Source organism: Calypte anna, chromosome 11, assembly GCF_003957555.1.
Source record: "Calypte anna isolate BGI_N300 chromosome 11, bCalAnn1_v1.p, whole genome shotgun sequence".
NCBI lineage: Eukaryota > Metazoa > Chordata > Aves > Apodiformes > Trochilidae > Calypte > Calypte anna.
In genome coordinates this window covers 7583422-7603862 of record NC_044257.1, presented here as the reverse complement: position 1 = coordinate 7603862, position 20441 = coordinate 7583422, and the positions used below count along the sequence as shown (strand labels likewise).

The window sequence follows — 20441 nt, the reverse complement described above, 5'->3', positions numbered from 1 at the left end:
CTTTACGATCCTGTGGAATTTTCAGAGGGCTCTCTTATTGAGAAAGTTCATATCCCTAACTTGTTAATTTTAATATTTCCTTGCAATTGGTGTGATGCTTAGATTCTTTAGGATGCTGTGATTTTTAAAAAAAAAAATAATGACTTATCTTTGTGCCAGCGTTGTTCCAATGTTATTGGGGCACATGGACCCTCTGGGAAACTGTTTTCATCCCTTGTCTGGTAGCACTGTGTAATTTTTATTCCTAACAAAAGATGGCAAGAAAAAGGAAGGTCTGGTTGGCTGAGTGGATAATCAGTTTTATAGAAAAAGGGATATAAACTTTTTAATCCTTTTTTTTTTTTTTTCCTCAAGTATTTGTGTGCCAAAACAAACTGTTCAATTCATTGGTATATTCTGTTTTTCCCAGATTTTCCCAGGAATCTGTGTATAGTGGTGTATATGTTAGTGAGAATTCCATTTTGCTGGGGTTTGTTTTTGGTTGGTTGGTTGGTTTGTATGTTTAGTTTGATACATATCTTGCCCAAGGCTGGAGCCTTTCTTCCTGCATTGTTGAACTATGTTCTTCTACTATGATCTGTCACTTGCTTTTGCTTATTCTTACAGTCTTCTTAACTCTGAATCTTTTGTCATGGCAGCCTGAGTCACAGTGATTTTTTCCTTTTTCAGTCTTTTGCTATATGTCTTCAGATTAACTTTTAAAGATAACAAAGTAGACGTCTAAACTTACCTTTTATTCTGCAGTCTTCCTTTCCTAATGTCTCATCTATTGTAATTTTCTGCCTAAAAAATTAACTGTAAGCTACTTGGGAAGGTGAACTCCTACCTAAAGGAAAGGGCAGTTAGGAAGAAAAATAAAACTAAATCACAGTTGTGGTTTATACAGAAATGAAGCAGAGACAGATGAAGGGCGCATTAGTCAGTCACTGTAGTTAAGGCATAATTTAAGGTGTTAAGTTTTATGAATAAATTTGGGAGAAATAACAAGGCTCTGTTTGACTGGGTGCTCTGAATCTGTTTTATCAGATTGCCTAAGAGAATATAAAAGGTGTTGGTTTTATTAACTAGACTTCTGCATATCTTTAGTTTCTAGTTTTCTATGTCACCACTGAGAAAGCAGCACGAAATCCTTTCCCTACTCTGAATGCCTGCATTGGGTAGAACTGTCAATAATCTGGTAGTGTTCTGTGCTACATTTTCAAACTCTAGCACTCTTGGGAACTAGCACATTTTATGTTTACTTTTGGATGCCCTGTGCCCTTAAAATATAGATTTTTGGAATAAATATGCAAACGATTAGCATTTCACATATATATATGCTGATGCTTTAGCTCCTTATTGTAGTTAAATGGGTTAAATGGACACATGTAAAGTTGGCTCATCTATAAATACGTACTCTTTAAAGCAATATTTCAAAAATCTGCCTCTGCTGTACCTCAGATTTCATATAAACCTGTCAAATGCATGTAGATTTCTATAAGCTTATTTTAAACTTTTCTTGGAAAAAAAAAAAAGTGTGTGTGTGCATTGAGGGGGAATGCTGTGTTTTGCTTTTTTTAAAATGATGGATACCAGCCATGAAGTGAGTGCAATAAAAGATGTTTTACTATATGGATGACATTAGACAATCCTCCTTTTTTGAACCCAGTTGGATGAAGGGTTTTATCATATTGAAAACTGGTCAGAAATCAAGTCTTTTAAAGTTTAGAGAGAGTTTTAGAGTTCTGCTCGAGACTTGGGTTGAAAAATTGTGCTGAAGTAAATCCTCTGTAAAGGCATTATTGTGAAGACATTGATAATGCCAGATATATGTATGATTTTTAACATTTGAAGATAAATCAAAATGCTGAAAAGTATGTATGTAAAAAAAAACAACAAAACAACTCACTACTAAACAATCCCAAATTTGCTGCATCATAGTTTTGTTATTAACAAAGGCTAAGCACAAAATTAAAATGAAGAAAAGATTGTAGCTCTGAAAGCTGTCAATCTGTTAAATTCATTCTGGGCTTAAGTTTTGTTCTCTGTTTTTTTGTTGTTTTGTTTTCTCCTCAGCTCTGTGGGGCTGGCAAAAGCAGCTTTAGAAGCAATTAATGGTTTCAATCTCTTTGGAAAACAGGTAATAAAATTGTTTGTTTTCTCTTTTTTGGTGGTTTGATTTTTGCACGTGATTTTTGTTGTGGGTTTTGTTTTGTTTTGTTTTTTTTTTTAGCAATGATGTTTTTTCTAATGATTTATACTGTGGATCATAGGATATTTAGAAATACCTAGCTCACCTTTTTAGATTGTTTAGCTTTAAACAAAATGTCAGTTTGCAAACATTGCTCCTCTTTCAGATCCAGATTTTGCCTAAGACCATTGGTGCTCTTCCTCTCTAACAATCTTATTATTGATGGAAAGTTATACCACTTACTGTTATTAGACCCTTTTTTTCTCTTGCAATTTAAAATAGGACAACCTTCTAAAGAAGGATTCCTGAGTCTATAGACTTATGAATCTGCTACACTTTTTTATGGATATCTGTTCATGTTGGGTTTTGTTTGCTTTTTGGGTTTTTTTCTTTTTGTTTGTTTCTATATATTTGTACCAGTACTGCAGTAGAATAGACTTGCTCTGTTTAAAATCCAATGGAAGGCAAAGTGATGGGGGTTTGCTGATGAGTGGAGAAGTATGAAAGTGCTCATTACACATACACAAATGACACTGTTTCAGAAAGTCTTGCCATTTGCTCTAGTGGGTGGGGTTATTTTGTACATTTTAAAACTGCAGTTATGCATTAAGAATGAGGAGCTAGTAAGGATCTTAAATATTGATCTGACATTATACACACATTGTCAATAGTTCAGAAAAAAACATTTATATAAAAGCTTAATCTTTCCAGCACTGCTGAACACTGGTAAACACATCTGTTAGGGTTTTTTTTTCTAAATTCTGAAATGGATTAATAAATTGCTGAAGCAAAACCAGCTTAAATGCTTTGAGAGTTTATTTTCAAGTTATTTAGCATAAAGAGAAGCCATTTTGACCTTCAGTCTGCAGCAGAGTTTGCTTTTGTGCTTAGCTCCAGCTGCGTTCCAGTAGCTTTGAGAAATCCTGCTGAGCCCCTCAAGAGGAACTTGTTTGCACCTGCAAGTGCACTGGTACAATCTGCATAAATCATTGCTGAGGACAACAGACTGCTCAGCCTTTCCATGCAGATTTTTCTTGTCACACTATGGATGCTGGAAGAAACCAATAAATACAAATACAAAGCTTAGTAGCTGTGTTCTAACACATGTATGTGTGCTAGATACCTCTGACTATATTGTGATAGGGCAGCTTTCCTGTGCATTCATGGGTGCACCCAGGCAAAACAAAAAGATAACTTATTGTTCATATGCAAGTCAAGCTCCCCAGATTCTATAAAACATTAAGATAAAATGAGTTTATCTAAGAAATCACGCTACTGTTTATTCTGTAAAAAAGCACCATTTAACTGATACTCAGATATTTTTAATGCATTGATTGCTGTACTTTCAAGTTGCCAGATAAAATAACTAAAAATCATTAATTCAGAAATTATTAGCATTTTGTTCAATCTGGATTTTACGTGCTTTTATGTAAAAAGGAGTTAATTCATCGTTTTAAAATGCAAGATGCTTATGGTTTTATGAAGTGCAGATTATTCTGCTTTGGAATCCCCAAAAGATCCTTTACTGAAGCAAATTTTGAACTGCATGTTCACACATGTGGACAGATTGTATTCAGAGTTTGTAGATGAATTGAGAGATTTGTGAATAATCAGAATGTGAATTTAGAAGAAAGTAGAATTAAAAAGTCATGAAAGTAAATGTGATTATGTACCTTTCTGTCTCAGCACTATTCTGTATTTCTTGCTAGAATGATTAAGAGAACAGAGAGACTATTTTTCATCAGGATAGGGAAAACATGTTTCATTTAACCTAACAAAGCAAAAGCAAAGTATTTCTATGACAGCTCTCTGTAATTAGTTTGGCTAAAGAGTAAGTTAGAAAACACCTGTGTTGTTTAGAAAGCCAAATGAATGCATGCCCATACTGCCACAAGAAGTGTGGTTAACTAATATGCATAAAGTTAGTTAGAAATTAAAGTTTTTAATAACCAGAGAAGATGGGTTCTGGAACAGTCTTCCTAAAGGAGTAGTATACCAGAGAAACTGACTGCATTTTAGGAGAAGTTTGGTGAATTTACGAAAAATTTGTGGTATGGTAGTTAAGACATTAACAAAGTGAGTTCAGTATTGAATGTGTCTTCCAATGGGACAGTGATGCTGAGATTCATTACCCTTTACAATAGATATGTAGACACCCTTTCATTAACAAATTGCATTGAGTTTCCAGGAAGTTGCCAACTGATAATGCTTTTGAATGCTGTTTATTCTGTTTAAACAGTGTCTCAGCTTAAGGGAACTTTTCTGAGTGTTTCAGGAAGTATTAAAAAGCTGACAGAGAGATCTAGTGTATAATTACAGAATTTTACTAGGAAATGCTTGCTGCTAAGGAGTAGATGTTGACAATATAGATCTTAAAACAGCTGAAAAGCAGGTCACATATTTGCTGTGGAAGTCCTTTTCCAAAGCAGTACCCAGGTGACTATCCAGTTGCTTGTGTTCTGACTGACTTGTACTGAAATATTCAACATCACCATTTGGAATGTTTCATGCAGTCACAGGCAGGGATGAATATTTTTTTGTTTTTATATTCATTAGTTTTCAAGAATTAGTGGAAGAGTTCATTGCTTGAATGAATCATCTAATTCACAATCACTACTAGATAATTTTGTCTATATTTAAATACATATTAAAATTCAGAATGTTTTCAATTTGATGTTGTGGTATGCTTTCTGATTAAAATTACCAGCTACCAGACTATTACAACAAAAGCTAAATAAAATGAAGAGCCAGTTCATTTCATCAGGATATGCCAACCTTTCTTCCCTTCCCCTTAAATAAATGTTATGTTCTGTTTACAGGGCTGCTCCTGGTCTGTCATATTTGTGGATTTTGATGCCCATAACCGTAACAGACAGACACTCTGTTCATTGCTGCCCCGAGAGTCAAGGTCTCATGTAAGTAATCACATGAAATTCACCTCAACAGAGCATGGAGAATGAATATACACCTCATTTTTAGTTCTATGATAGCCATTATGTTCTGCTTAATGAAGATAATTTGCTGCAAAGATTTTAAATTGCTTCTTCGTAGAGGTCAGTGTGATGTAGCTGGCATTCTTAACTTTATGAATATTTAGGTTAAAATGCTAGCCTGGTGGTAGCTTTCTTAACAACTGTAAAATTTAAAATTTTATATTATCTGTATTAATCTAAGTAAGGTTTGCTGTCTTGATGATTGTCTTCCTGGTGCCTGCTTTTTTTTTTTTTTTCCTCACTTTCTTTTAGCTTCAATTCATTTTCTCTGGGAAAACCTTTAAGGTTAGCTTTTCATAAATTGCTGAACTTATGGATTTCTTATTATTATTATAAGCTACTGTTACTAATAAGTATTTCCTCAGTGAGTAAATATAAGTAACTATAGACTCAGAAAAAAAAATTCATTTTCTGAGTAATAACAGATTTGTACTGGTGCTTTTGCTCATTCTGGGATATAGGTTGGGTTTTTTTTTTCACAAAACCAGCTACTAATCTTGTCCATTAATATGAGAACTACAGCAGAATTGTAATACTTGTAATAATTAAAATTAAAAGCACTGTCAGCTACTTTTTGTAGTCCTGTGGTGGTTTATGACTCTTTCGCTGTTTATTTTTGCTGGAGACTTGAAATATTACAACAGAAGCTGCTTTCATAACTTACTTACATTAGAGAAAGACACTTTTTTTCCCCCTTGTTCTTTCTTTTTTGGGTTCATGTTAACAACACTGGCAAAAACATGGTATTTTAAATGGCTGAGTATCTTGGATATTTGTACAGAAAGAAATAATTAAACAGCGTGTGACCTAAGAATCAGAACTTAAAACTACATTTTGTGTTTCTCTAAGTTTACCTGCAGTTGTGATGTACTAGTTAGTAATTTTTCTTGTTCTTTCAGTTCCTGGTAGTTACACATGGTTCATGAGAAATGCTACTTTCTTTTTTTTTTCTCCAGAAATTATTCCCTTTATTGCCTTAACTGTGAATCAGATAGGCTTGCTTGTTACAGCACCTGAAGAATATTCCCAAAAAACCTTTTAGAAATTAGGTTTTAATCATAGTTACTTATCAGCATTGTACCTTTGTGATTCTTTCTGAGCATAGCATACCAAAATGTTTGTGTTTCATCCAGGAATAACCTGAAGGATAATTCTTTTTTTTTTAAATCATGAAGTTCTAGAATGTACTCACTTATGCCTGCAGATTATCAACTGCAATATTATAGGCCCAATTTTGAGAAAGATGCATTCTCTTCTACATCATATATCCAAATATTGCATTTGTAGTTCATCTGTATACATCTTTACTACTCTTATTTTGCAATCTATTTTAATATAATATTACTATGATTTTTATAAAGGTAAAATTGTGTTCCAAATGTGTATTTCACTCAGTAAGTTAAAGAGCCATTGTTTATACGTCAAATTGTTATCAGAGATCTAATTAGAATTGTAATGTCTTTTTTGTCTCTTTCCTCAACAGAATACTGATGCAGCTCTTTTGCCCTGTCTCAGTTATCCTGCATTTGCTTTGGATGATGAAATTTTATTCAGTCAAACACTAGATAAAATTATTAGAAAATTGAAAGGAAAATATGGGTTTAAAAGATTTCTGAGAGATGGGTACAGAACAGCGCTGGAGGACAACACACGACGTTATTATAAACCAGCAGAAATTAAGGTAAAGGAATACCTGACCTATATAAGGACAAATTTTAGTCTTCTGAAATACTTAGACAGCATTAAAAAAAAAACCCTAACAAAATAAAATCTAATAAAAATGGACACTCCCCTCCCCACAGTATTTGCAATTTGAATTGCACAGTGATTCCCAATTGCTTCAAGTGAAGGAGATGCATTTTGTAATTTGGCACGTGTAGTCTTGAGAGATTGCTAAGTCAGCAAGTTAGTAATTGATTTATTTTGTAATGAATGTGCTTCCATTTGCATTTAGGATACAGTTGATTTCACATAACAAATAACAAAGTTATTTATCATTTTATTTAATTTAACAGCTGACTACCATCTGAGTGTATAGAAAACAATTTTGTTTTTGACTAGTGTTTATCAGTAAAGGTTATCAAAATCAAAATATACATTTTTTTCCTTTCCAGTAGTTTCTCTGTGAAAAATGAAACAGATTATATAAATACTCTGCTTGAGAATGAGCCACAGCATATGTAAAAGCACAGTTAAAGTGTCCATAGCATTAAGGAACAGTATATAAATGAAAAGCTTATGTACAAAATGTTATTTCATTTATGTTTGTCTCTTGTTCCTTTGAAATTACTTAATATTATATTCCAGTACATTTCCTTAAACCTAAATAATGAAATGGTTTCTTCTTCTCAGCTTTTTGATGGCATTGAATGTGAATTCCCTCTGTTTTTTATTTTTATGATAATTGATGGTAAGTACAGCTTTGCATTTGTGTTCTTTAAAGGCATTAGAGAGAGGAATTCTTAGAGAAAAGATTAAAAATTCTTTTCCTGTTCTGCCAAGCTAAACCACTCTGCCTCACGTTAAAGAACCCCAGTCTCCTCCCAGCCTCTCTTTGTGTTTGGGACTGCCCCAAACCATGTGCAGAGCCTTGCACCTGGCCCTGTTGAACTTGATGCAGTTTTCATGAGCCCACCTCTCAACCTGTCAAGGTCCATCTGGATGGCATCCCTTCCCTCCAACATGTTGACCTCACTGCACAGTTTGGAAGGAAGAAAGTTATTTAGGAGTTTAGGTGCAATTTAAGAAGTTATTTACAACTAGTTGGGCTGGTTGTCTGTGTACAGTTCCTGAGCCTCTGTAAGTTCACAGCTTCACTATCCAGTGACACTTGCCATCGATTTCAGTTTAAGCTAGTAATAGAGTGGCTGATTTATGATCCCTGTGAGATTTATCTGTAGCAGCAAGTGAGGATCTGCAGTTTAGTTTTAGCACTGTCCATTGAAAAAGAAACACTAGATTTTTTTCTTCTTATATGAACAGTAAACTGTTATTTCTTCAGTTAGATCAATTATTGTTTGGTTAAATAAATTATTATTTGGTTATTTTTAGGAGTTTTTAGAGGAAATCCTGACCAAGTAAAAGAATATCAAGATCTTCTGGATCCTTTGCTTCAACATACGTCTGAAGGTATCACCTGATAATCATTCTTCTATAATAGTATTTTCATTTATCTGAAATTAATAATGTATTGACATAGCTATTAATGGATATTAGAGTCAGAGCAAAGGAGAAATAATATAACTATGTTTACTGATGACAAAATACTAATACTAACAATCTTTTTCATGTAGATGCATTGCTGCAAAAAGTGTTATAGTAAAAGTCAAGTTATCTGGAAACATTCTACTGACACAAAAATAAGATTTATACTGTACCCAGTTTTCTTTCCCTCCTTCATCTGTTCTTCATTATTAACAAAATTCACTTAGACTGAATAATTTTTCTTAACTTTTCTTAAGTAAATAGTCAGACACAGCAATTTCATTCTCTTTGTCACCTGTTCTTTATCCAGATAAATTCAAAATCAAAGCAATTTTAAGGAGAATTTTATTTTTGCAGAAAGCATATTTATTTCTTTTTATGTGCTTAGGTAAATAATTTATGTTTCTAAATTCAGGAATTTAGAACTTGTTCACTTTAATAACCTTTATTTCAACACTTTTAATCTACAATATTTATAATATCTATAATTCTAGATACCAGATATGCTATCTTCAAGTGGAGGAGTTATGCCGTTTTCTCTCATGATGTTTTAAAATGCTGGTTTAAACTTGGCTTTGTGTACTTGCAATTAATATGGCTTTGTGTACTTGCAATAAATATAATTTTAATTAAATGTATGACATTTTTTAATACTGCCCTGAGTTTCCTACACTGTGATTTTTGAGGGGTGCTATTAAATGACAGCAATCTTTCAGATCAATCGAAATTGTTGCTAAGGTGTAATTTTTTCTGTTTTGAATCCACTTCAGATTAATTAGGGGGATATAATCCATAATAAGGGAAGTGCCATTTATTTACTCACTGTACTTATTTTAAAACTCCGTAGGGTGTCCTGTTGTACCCAAGTATTACTACGTGCCAGCTGGTTTTGTTGAAATGGAAAAGAAGAACCCTGGCAGTCAAAAGCGGTTTCCTAGTAACAATGGGCGCGATGGAAATTTTTTCCTGTGGGGACAGGCAGTTTACATCATTGCCAAACTCCTGGGTAAGAGGCTGAGGAATTCCATAAGGTTTTGGCTTGTCAGAAGTGAAGTCTATTTCTCTTGCTTATGTTTTTCTTGAATCTGAACAAAATGGGTTTGAGTTGTGAATGGACTGTGGGTGGCATGTGTGTTCTCTGCTTTGGTTCAGATACAATAAGCAAAAATTGCTTTTTTATTGCTTATGCTAAACTTCTGTGCTGTAGGCAGCATACTATGAAGCTCATGGGAATACTGTATAGAATACCAAAAATACTCTAAACCTGATTGATAGGCTTCTTATTTGCTGTTACCTTTCCTGGCTTTCCCTCTTTTTTCTGTTCCTCCATGACAAAATAGATGAACGTGACACTTCCTGGGTTAACTCTGTCAGCTGCACAGTGGTGATTATAAATTCTGTAGCATCTAATTCAAATTATTTTCTGTTTTAAGCAAGACAGGTTTTAATTTTGACTATTTGTGGTCTCAGATAACATTTCCTTCAGTCTGTGTTAGTTTTACCCTAGTGGAGACTAGACAAGCATTTGAAAGTGCATTTTAAAGTTTGGCCATTGAAAGTTGCTGTGGTGAATTTCAGTCACACAAGAACACTTAGTCTCACTTGAAGAGAATTAAAAGCTGACGCAAAACAAGTTGTTAAGCCAGAAAAATCTTCACAGTTAAGATTTTTTTTTCTTAGTATTTTTAGGATAAAGATAAAGCACTATTTGCACATGCTGCTCATCTACCTGATAATCAGTAGATGGAGTTTTTTCTGAGAACAGTGCAGTAGGCTGTTAGTAGTAGAAATTAGAAAGATTGAAGGGGAGTTTAAAAATTGAGGACTTGGCAAGAACAGTGGTTGTATCTTTAGGTCTGGAAGAATGGAGTCCATCTGGTGCTCCACCTGTTTGGTTTCACTGTATTCCTTGCAACATTCTGTTTTTAGCCAACAGTGTAAAGTAAATGCAGGCAATCTCACCTTTTAGTGAAAAAAACCCAAATTAATTTACCCTCTTAGTATTAACTATTCTGCTAGTATAAATCTTGCACTTATGCATTTCTCTACCTACAGAATGCTGGTTAAGTAAACTGTATTTATTGTTTGCTAAATTCAGTTTTAGTATGGTAACTTTATTTTCTTTTGTTTAAATTCTTTCCTTCTATTGACTGGTGATTGTTTCATCAGGAATTACATTTTTTTGCATTAATTTATAATTGGTGCTTAATTAGGGGGATACAATCAATAATAAGGGAAGAGAATGTATTTACTTACTGTACTTATTTTGCTTCTTACTGAGTGAAAACCTACCCGAGTACATCTTAGTATTGCTGAAAAGTGTGTGTTACTGTGCTTTGTGGTGGTTGCTAATTTAATGGAAGCCTGACTCCAAACATTTGGATTTCTGTAAGGTGCTGGTTTCCTGTCTCATTGTTGATTCCAGAAACTGTTGTGCTTCCTCACAAGTAGCAGTTAGTTTGTATTTCCTTGGCCTCCTTGATTCTGTTGTGTAGGCAACATACAGAATAACCTCTTTACATTATTCTGTCAGTGGGCCTAGGATCTGCCTCTCATGGTCCACATTTTCCTAAATGCAGTAACATAAAACTCAGTTAATTCTGATACATCTCAGTGCCTCCCACAGAGGGGCAATCTGAAGTATCAGCACGATCAGAATTTTAACTTCACTAAAGGCTGTGAATAACAGAGGCAATGAGAGTGTCTGCCTACTGCTATTTGAAGCCACCGCCTCCCCATGCAACTTAAAAAATTTGTTTATGAAGACAAAAAGTATGCATTTTGCAGTGCATTGTGCAGTTTTACATAGAATTTATTCCTTGCTCTGGCAGAGGTTTCTAATGCCTTTGTGACAGGGTCACCATTTTAGAGGATGAGAAAGGGATGCCTGCACTCAGCAGTTTTACAGAACTTAAAATTCATGCAGTTCAGCCTTTCATTTAGTAGCTCTCTAATCTTTCCTGTGCTTGTCCCTATACTTTTTATTTCTTGTTCTTTGGATTCAATACTGCCTAGAGTTAGGAGGTTTGAACAATATTTTTAGTGTATAGACCAAATGTTTTGAATATTGTCAGCTGTTTCTGATGTAAATAATGAGCTAAGAAAACTGCATTTTGATTCCAGTGCAGTTGTATTTGTGATAGTGGTAATGAATATTTGAGATTCTTTTAAATAAAATTCTAAATATTGAAAGTTAGATGAAATTTTGTACTAGTCTATTAGCACAGTTGTTTTAAATACAAAAATATTTTGCCTATATTTTATAATTAATTGCTGAGCATTGTAAATAAATGTAAAAGAATGTGGAAATAGAAAATTCTTTTTTTTTTTTTTTTTTTTAGGAACTATGAGTCAGAGTCAAATGATCATACAATCCTACTGCAAATAATTTAAGTAACTGCCACACTTTTACCCATCATAGGAAGTCTGGCTGTGTAGACTGTAGTTAGATTATTCTTTTCTTTCAAATGTACTTTGATAAGTCACATGTGAGTCTAATAATAATTTGACCATAACAATTTTTGTAATCTAGCTTTGCTTTTTAGACATTTTTTTTTTTAAGATAACCACCTGTACATACACAGTGACTCTGCAGGAGCAGTGCAGAGGAACAGGGTCACTTCCTGGCAGAAGTTAAGCTGCAATCTCTCAACAGAAGGCTGAGGACAGGAGATGATCCCAGTACCTGGTGGGTGCCAGTTGCTGGCAGAGTTCCTGGCAGCAGCAGGCTCCTCCATGGCTTCTCAGTGAACTTCCCAGCCAATGTCCTCCAATGTCTGGCCATGCATTTTCTTTCTGCTGCACCATCCATTCTGCTCTCTATTCTTTCCTAACATTATTAAGCTTCAGCCAGGGCACATTTTGAGCTTATAAACTGCTGTCCTAATTTACTACATGGTTAAGTATTTGAAAAGATTTTTCTTAACGTTTTTCTTAACAAGTTAGTGTTGGTTTTCTGATGTAATTGAATTAAGATAATGAGTTAATAATAAGACATGAGTTATTTATATTTTAGATTAAGAGCTGATTATCTAGTGTAGAACTTTTAAGAATATCTACAAAACTGCTAACTTAGAAACAGGAGGAATTAAATTGTGACCTTCTCTGTAGTAGAAATTAAATAAAGATGGGACATGGGATTCATGTCAAAATGAGACTTTGATAGGAGAATGCTTATTTGAAGGGCATAAATAGGTAACAGTAGATTGTATGAAACATTCTGGGTTTTTATACAATTTGTTCTTCAGATACCATACTAAGACATACCCTTGATATGTCTTGTCCCTCTATCTCAATTACCTTGAGATAGAGGCTGTCTGCTTGTCTTCAAAGCTAAACAATATTTGATGCAACCTTTGAGTTTCTAGTTAAAGCTCTAGAATTGTTCCATGGTTGCGGTGACCTGTGTGTTCTGAAGTCTTGTCTGCATATATTGTTTTAATGTCTGTGAAAAAATACAGGATTGTTTTTACATAGATATTACAATTACCTGCAGCAACAATGATGCTTGAGTCATTAGTTTTAAAATTAATGTAATTTTGCAGAATGGCATTTTGAGCTGTAGATCATTGATCTAAACCAAAGATTAGACCAGCAGAACTGGCTACCTAAAATACATTCACATACCTCCTTCACAAAAGCTGCAGAAAGTACTAAAGTCATTCTGTATTTTTATTGTTGTTTACTTCCAGCTGACAAACTTGTCAGTCCTAAAGATATCGACCCCATTGGACGTTATGTGCCCCCACAAGATCAGCGGAATGTTAGCATGAGATTTTCTAATCAGGTAAGCATAAGATTATTCTGAAAATGTTTATACTGAAAAAAATGTCATGTATGTTTTATATTAAAGTGCTAGGAAAATGTTAAATGTATGTACATTTTCTTAGTTGATGGAGTATTACTTATGAAAGGAAGATTGTGACACACTTCTGCAGTTTTGATGAAGTGGTGCACCTTTGCCTTCCACTTAAGTGTTGCAATCAAAATGATACATAAAATACAAGTTTAAATGTTAATATATGGCTATGTTTCTTGTGCTATGTCAGCTAGGCACAAATAAACCTGCTTTTTTATTCCTTCAAATTACTACTTCAATGTGTTAATATTTTTTGTACTTAGAGCTCCTCAGTTCCTCAAGGATGAGATTGTTCTTTGGTATTTATGACTTGTACACATGCTCTTGTATTTGCCTTAAATGCACAGCAGGATGAAACATTGTAATTAAAATCTGATCTGTAGCAGATAGGATCACAAAAAAACACAGTGTATATGTAGGGGGAGTTCTTTAATAAAAGAGGTAAGAACTGTATCTACAGAAATGTGTAGCTAAGAGAGGGTTTTTGGCCTTTTTGCTTTTTGATATAAGGAATAGGTATGTAAAAAGCTTGTTCATTCTTTTGACTTTGTTAGTGAAGCATAAAATATGAAGCATTTATTTTAGGATTTATTTCAAGAGTGAACAGTGTTTTTCTTGTATACAAGTGTTGCTTAAACCCCCTGTTTCCTACTGTTTCCTGTTACCAGACTTATCCAAGTGCCTGAGTGTTGTCTCATTTATTGTTCACAGTACAGCATTTCTGCCATGCTAACATGAGATAATGATAGCTCAGTGACTTTGTTTCCAGTTTTTCTCTTGTTCTACAGTGCTACAGAAATCATGAGCTGCTGATCTCACCTGCCTCTTTAGGAGTGCCATTATGAGAAGCCTCAAGCTAAACAGTTATTACAATTCTAAAGTTGTTAAATATTCTTTTAGAATTTGGGGCACATGAGTCCTGATATTATGTTTAATTTCAAAAGTTGGGTGTGTTAAAACAGTCTATTTAGCATAAACCATGGAGCAGTATTTGGATGCTTCCACAAGCAGATGTGCTTTGGAATAATTCAGTTGTAATTTTGTAGCAGCAAGGTGGGATATTTGGGTTAAATATAATTTATTCTGTTGCGCTTTATATCTGTTTTCCTCATCTTGCTCTCTATGCTTGGAAAGCCCAGTAGGTACCATTTTAATCAGTGTTCTTGAATATTGTGCCCACCTTTTCACAAGTTCAAAAATAATGGGTTTTTCTCACAGTTTTGAGATTTCCTGGGAATGTGTGCAGGAAGGCATATAGTGACAGCATCTGTCCAGTGAGATCCTCCTTTCAGAGAGGAATAACAACTCATCTGTCTTTTATGTTGGTCTTCTGTGAAAGTGCTAGGGTGTATTTATCATTTGCACAGCACGCAGAGTACAGTCAAAACAGATCCTTCTGCCTGCACTCCAGGGTGAAAATGCAAGGCAGAAGGGTGAGCCTAGGAGCAGGGGGTCTGTTGCAGTATCTTGGGGAGACAGTGATTGATACTGTGTGAACAACACCTCAGCTTGTGCTATTAGACAAACGTGAAATCAGACATTAAAGTGGAACTTTTAACAACAACCTGATTTATTTAGTGGAATCTTTAGGAGTTTATGCTCTTACACATTTTATTTTCTAACGTATATCACTATTGTTATTGAAAAGGACTATATATTTTTGTTAATAATTTTTATTTTCACCTGTGTTTTTCTTGACCACTATTTGTGATCCTCTACACCCTGACATCTTAAAAATGACCATGAAAGTAACTTTGTTTAATGTTACAGCAGTCCTGTGGTTGCACTACTGTACAATTATAGTTATAATTTTCAAAAATAATAGTTTTTCAAAGTCTATTTTTCACACAGATGCTGTGTTGTGCCAATTGTGCTGCAGATGTATGTACTTAGTACTGGCCCTTGTTAGAACCACCACTTACTGGCTGCTGCGAGTGAGTCATGTCATAGGGTAGGTCTGTGACAGAGACATCACCACTGGCATCACAGAAGGATGACCTTCAGTGGAGATGCAGAATACCCACATTGGTCTACAGTCTATAATTAAACAGTCCTATCCAGTTTTTCATTAATACAGTAATCATTAAGTTGGGCATCAACTTGAAGTCCCTAAGTTAGATCACAGACTTTCTATGAATCAGGGCTCTCATTTTCTGAAGGTCTTTGCTTTTTGTTTGATAAACATCATGCACAGATTATGGTAGAAAATTGGTTTGAGTTTTCTTACTGTTAGTGTAAATGCAATGGACAGCATGATAAACTGATACTCTAAGGAGGAAGATCTTTCAACTTCACTTGAACTTCTGACCTCTTAGTCTGGTCTCTTGGTGCATGTACTTCTATCACAGACTTATTCCATGTGGCAAAAACTTGTGGTAATTATTTTGCAGAAATGTAGTGCTGATAGACTTCTGGGAAAATGTTATCTAGGATTTCTTCTGCAAATCAGTAAGATCTAACTTGATATCGAGGCTCACAGATGCCTGAACAAGCAAACATTTACTCTGAACTTCTTGTTCTAAATCGATATGTCTATCCATCCATCTTCACAGAAAATGCTGTATTTTTGTATAATCAATTGATAAAAGAGGTATTTGGCTTTTGTCGTTCGTGTTCTGGTAGTTCCTAGACGAAAGTAGACAAAAAGCATTTTAGAAATTAGAATGTGTTGTGCTCTTGGTTTTTGGTTTTTTTTTTATTATTTATTTCATAGTCATTGAGTGCCAGAGAAGAAATGAATAGGGAATAACTCAGACTTCTCATTTTTTAGCTAGTACTTCCTGCAGCCAGTGAAAAGAAAGGTGAATTGCCATTTCAGGACCCAGGGATTTGAGTCAATGATTTTACCCAGCATGTTCAATTCATTCCTATTTGCATGGTTTCCTAATGTTAAATATGAGTATTGGCTTCAACCATGAAATACTTGTACTATAAACAATGCAAGGATCTGCTGTTATCTCCTGTAAAATGTAACATCTTTCAAATAAAAAATCTGTCTGATCAAAGTATTTCAGGGTAAAAGGGTGAACTCAGTTCACCAAAGTACACAAATATCTGAGCTATTTCACTTTTTACAAAAATGTGTATCAGAACATTGTCATATCAGGCATAAAGGAAACACATCAATTATATAAAGTCTAAATTTTCTATGAAGCAAAATGTTTCTCCTACTGTTTTATTATTATTATTTAAAAAACCAAACAAACAACAAAACCCAAAGTAAACAGTGGAAATTATTACTTTAAACCTATAATTAATTCTCCAAAGCTCATCTTAGAAAATATTACTGATGGAACTCTCTTCCCATAGCATTGAGATTTACAGGTTTTAATCATGTGGTGTTCTTTCAATTTGTTCACACAGTAAGAAAACTTAATGTAGTGATGTCTGTGATACTAATTAATTATTTAAATAGACATTGTTCCTATTTGTGTTGCTGAAAAAATATTCAGTTAGCAATGCTAATGAATATATTTTCATTATTTTCTAGGGCCCTCTGGAAAATGATTTGGTAGTACATGTGGCTCTGATAGCAGAAAGTCAGCGGTATGTATTTATTTATAGATATTTTTTATATAAATATTTATATTTACTGTTCTGTGATTTGTTACTGAATTTGTAATTTCATTTGCAGCCTTCAAGTTTTTCTTAACACATATGGAATCCAAACTCAGACCCCCCAGCAGGTGGAACCAATTCAGATATGGGCTCAAAAAGAACTTGTCAAAGTAAGTAATTCTACATTGAAAGTTACTTAGCTATCTATACATTTCTTTTGTAACGTTAGGAATTCGTATCAAGCTGTTAGACTTGTATCTCCTTAAATGTGTTAACTACCTTTTTGGGTTAAGTGCAGTGCTGTTTTGGAGAATTATTTTTCAAAATCTAGTGAGACATCTGGCAATTTTGACATTTTATTTGTACTCTCTATGTAAAAGAGTGCCTGCCTCATCAAATTTTATTTTTAAAAACAATGTAATGAAAATATTAAATTGCCTTATATCTTCCTAGTGGGCTTCCAGAAAAGGCTATAATATAGCTGTTCAGTTGAATAGCTGTGAAGCTGAAGTAAGTTAAGGACAGTGTTTGGAGCATTATGAGAATGGAGGTTTGATTGGACTTCTGAAAAAAAAACAAATTACAAAAATCTACAACCAAACAAAAAACCCACAAACCAAATAGCAAACAAAACCAACCTGGTAGTATTTGTCATCCTTTTTGGGAAGGGGACGCTAATGCTGGAACAGTTATCTGTATTTCTGGAAAAAGAGGGTTGATCTGTAACAACATGAGTCTCTGTATCTGCTGAAGTGGTGCTGTCAGTTCTCAGTAGCAATTAGAAACTTTTGACCTGGTCTGGTGGCACACAGTCTTTAAACTTCTAGACTTAGAAACAGGAATGTGTCCAAAAAAACAGGGTAAAAAGAAACATGGTTATGGGTAAGAAATGAATTAAAGAAAATTAAGGATAAAAAGTGGTATGGGGGTCATGTAAACAGATTGACAAAATCTGCGGGGTTGGGGAATGAAAAGAGGAAGAAGGTAAAAAGAAAATGGGACAAGATGCACGCAATATAGAGGAGAAAGGTTTAAATATGTATAGTACAGGACTACAGCAGAATATTTGACAGGCATAAACTGATAACAGATAAAAGAACACAGAAGCAGATGGTGTGCAAGACCACTCCTATTTGGTTCCCTCTCATAAATCAACCCAACAGTCTAGTGTGTTTTCACAGCCATTTCATGCTATTAGCAGCTTTTAATATTCCAGAATTGAAGGGCACTTTAATCCAGAAAGAAACGATGCTTGAAGTGGCTGGACTTGCATGAAACTCTACTTCAGTCAGATATTCTTCTAACAGATCAAGATGGGAAGCTATTACTATATGAAACTGCTTTCGTAGATCATAGAACAGTGTGAGGCCTCAAGGTAAAGAGTGACTGCTCAGGGAAAGAGACAGTATTACAGTACTGCAGAGTTCTGTTTTAGTTACAAAAACATTTTATGTTTTACATCCTGGCAAAATGAAGGTTCTTTTGGTGTTGAATTATGTTTACTGCCATTCTTCCAGTCTCCATTGGTCACTACAAAAAGAAGCTCAATATTTTTCTTTATATATGGATGGGTTATTCAAAAGGTGATGTAGGTAATTTTGTTTGTTTTCTTTTGAAATAGTTCTTGGTGTAATGCAGAAACATACATAGGCAATAGCAGGAAGGCCCCAAGGTAACAGCAGTAAAAATGCTATTTATTGAGAATAATGTTTGTTCAAATATTCCCTGTTATTTGCTTCTGAATTATCTTCCTATGACATAAAGAAAAATTGATCTTAGCAAAATGTTCTGAGTTCTGAATATTCTGAAGTTTTAGTAATGGCGGGTTCCTTACCTAAAACAGCTTAAATAAGGAAAAAATTACACCTTTCAGTCTGGTTTAACTGTTACGTTTATACTACCTTGCCCACAGCTGAGTTGGTTTTTTTATGGTTTTATTCTCAAACACTGTAATAAAAGAAAGCTGAAATAGTACTAGGCATACATAATGTAACTCAAATAAGAATCAAGCAGTGAATAATGAGGTAAATCCTTCTGGCTTGTGTTGATGCATTAATTTTGAAGTCCTTTACTAAAATTAGAATAAAGATACTTAGAGTTCATGCATTAGCTTTACTTTTATATTCACATCAGAAAAGCATTATGGAAGGCAAATCGGGCAAGGAATTTGAAGATTTAAACAATATTTTAATTATATAGACTAGAAAAATAATGGAATTAAGAACATAAAAATAAGAACTAATATAGGAATCCACAAGTTCTAGTGGAATTTTGGACCCTTAGAGATAGGCAGTGCTCTGGTGCTTTGCCCAAGCCCAGAGTTGCATCCATGTGTCCTCATCATAGCAGCCAGCTCTTACCCAGCACTCCTGCTTACCCTTCATGAGGACATCTCTCTTTTAATGTAAAACAACATTAACTGTGTTTTGACTTTAACATGTAAAGTCCTTCATAGTACCTAAACTATTAAAAGGAGGGAAGGGTGAATGTTACACCACATGTACAGCAGAGCACTGGTCTGCCAGAAGTGATGTGAGTTCCACCAGAGTGACTGGGAGAGTCTGGGAGCAGAGTGCTCATGTCTTGTGACTCTTGCTTCAATTGCACAGTTGATCTCTCTTAGCTGTAAGGACATGTTATTATCAGTTCAATTGTTATTATTCAGTTTGGTTTTGGACCTGTACATTTACTGTGTGAGACCCAGTAGGAGCATAAGGAAGCCTTATTATCTACGTGTCTCAGTTTTCAATGGTTCTTCCTCACAGGCTTACTTCTACTTGGGAGTCAATGACAAATTGGGATTATCTGGAAGACCGGACAGGCCTATAGGATGCCTTGGGACATCAAAGGTTGCTGCAAGAAATTTTTGTGTTATTATTATTGATGCATATTCTAGATAAACATTGAATTGGTCTCTGAATTCTTTAAATAGAATTGAAGTGTAGATTTAATGCATCTATCATATTTTAAATTCCTTGTACACTTAAAAATGTGCATGCTCTGTCTTAATATTAAGCCGTAGTGTTTCCTAAACATCTAATTACAGTAATACTTGAGCCAAACAGGCTCAATGGTGATGAAGTGAACTGCTTTAAGTGAAACAGAACGGGGACCTTCACACCTAATAAAAGAATGCCTAAAATTAGATATGTAGGTTCTATCTTAAATATTTTAATTCAGCTGTTCTACACTAGTTATTACTTTGACAGTTTTAAAATACCTTTTTTCCTTTTCAGCTACTTCAGTGCTTCAAATATTTTAAAGATTAATGGAAGCTCTCTCTCTCTCAACAGATCTATCGAATACTAGGAAAGACTGTAGTTTGCTACTCAATCATTTTTGATCTAAGTGATTTCTACATGTCTCAGGATGTTATGATGTTGATTGATGACATTAAGGTACAGGAACACTGTATAAAATGTATCCTTCTACTATTAAAATCAACTTGCTGTTTATGCTGTAAAGTGTATTAAGATGAATAATCCTTTCAGCTCAGTACGAGTTCTAGTGAGTATCTGAGAAAAAACTCACACAATAGTGATTTGGAAAGCTGTAGTACAGCAAGCAAATTATAATTTGTTTCTTTGGAAAACAGACGTGGCTGAAAAAAGATACTGGTCTGTTTAAGGGAAATTCAAAAGCTTCACCTAGCGGAAAT

General features: G+C 34.4%; 1 protein-coding gene across 2 annotated transcripts in view; it reads left to right on the top strand.

Moving 5' to 3' along the window:
• PHKB (phosphorylase kinase regulatory subunit beta) overlaps positions 1-20441 on the top strand; it is a 57829-nt gene that overhangs the window by 20852 nt on the left and 16536 nt on the right. For both annotated transcript variants that reach the window (XM_030457455.1, XM_030457454.1), the window contains exons 8-18: positions 2056-2119; positions 4990-5085; positions 6647-6844; positions 7516-7573; positions 8215-8292; positions 9215-9373; positions 13059-13153; positions 16716-16771; positions 16860-16953; positions 19549-19632; positions 20077-20181. In XM_030457455.1, coding sequence (XP_030313315.1) covers positions 2056-2119; positions 4990-5085; positions 6647-6844; positions 7516-7573; positions 8215-8292; positions 9215-9373; positions 13059-13153; positions 16716-16771; positions 16860-16953; positions 19549-19632; positions 20077-20181 — 1087 coding nt within the window. The remainder of the gene's footprint in view (positions 1-2055; positions 2120-4989; positions 5086-6646; positions 6845-7515; positions 7574-8214; positions 8293-9214; positions 9374-13058; positions 13154-16715; positions 16772-16859; positions 16954-19548; positions 19633-20076; positions 20182-20441) is intronic.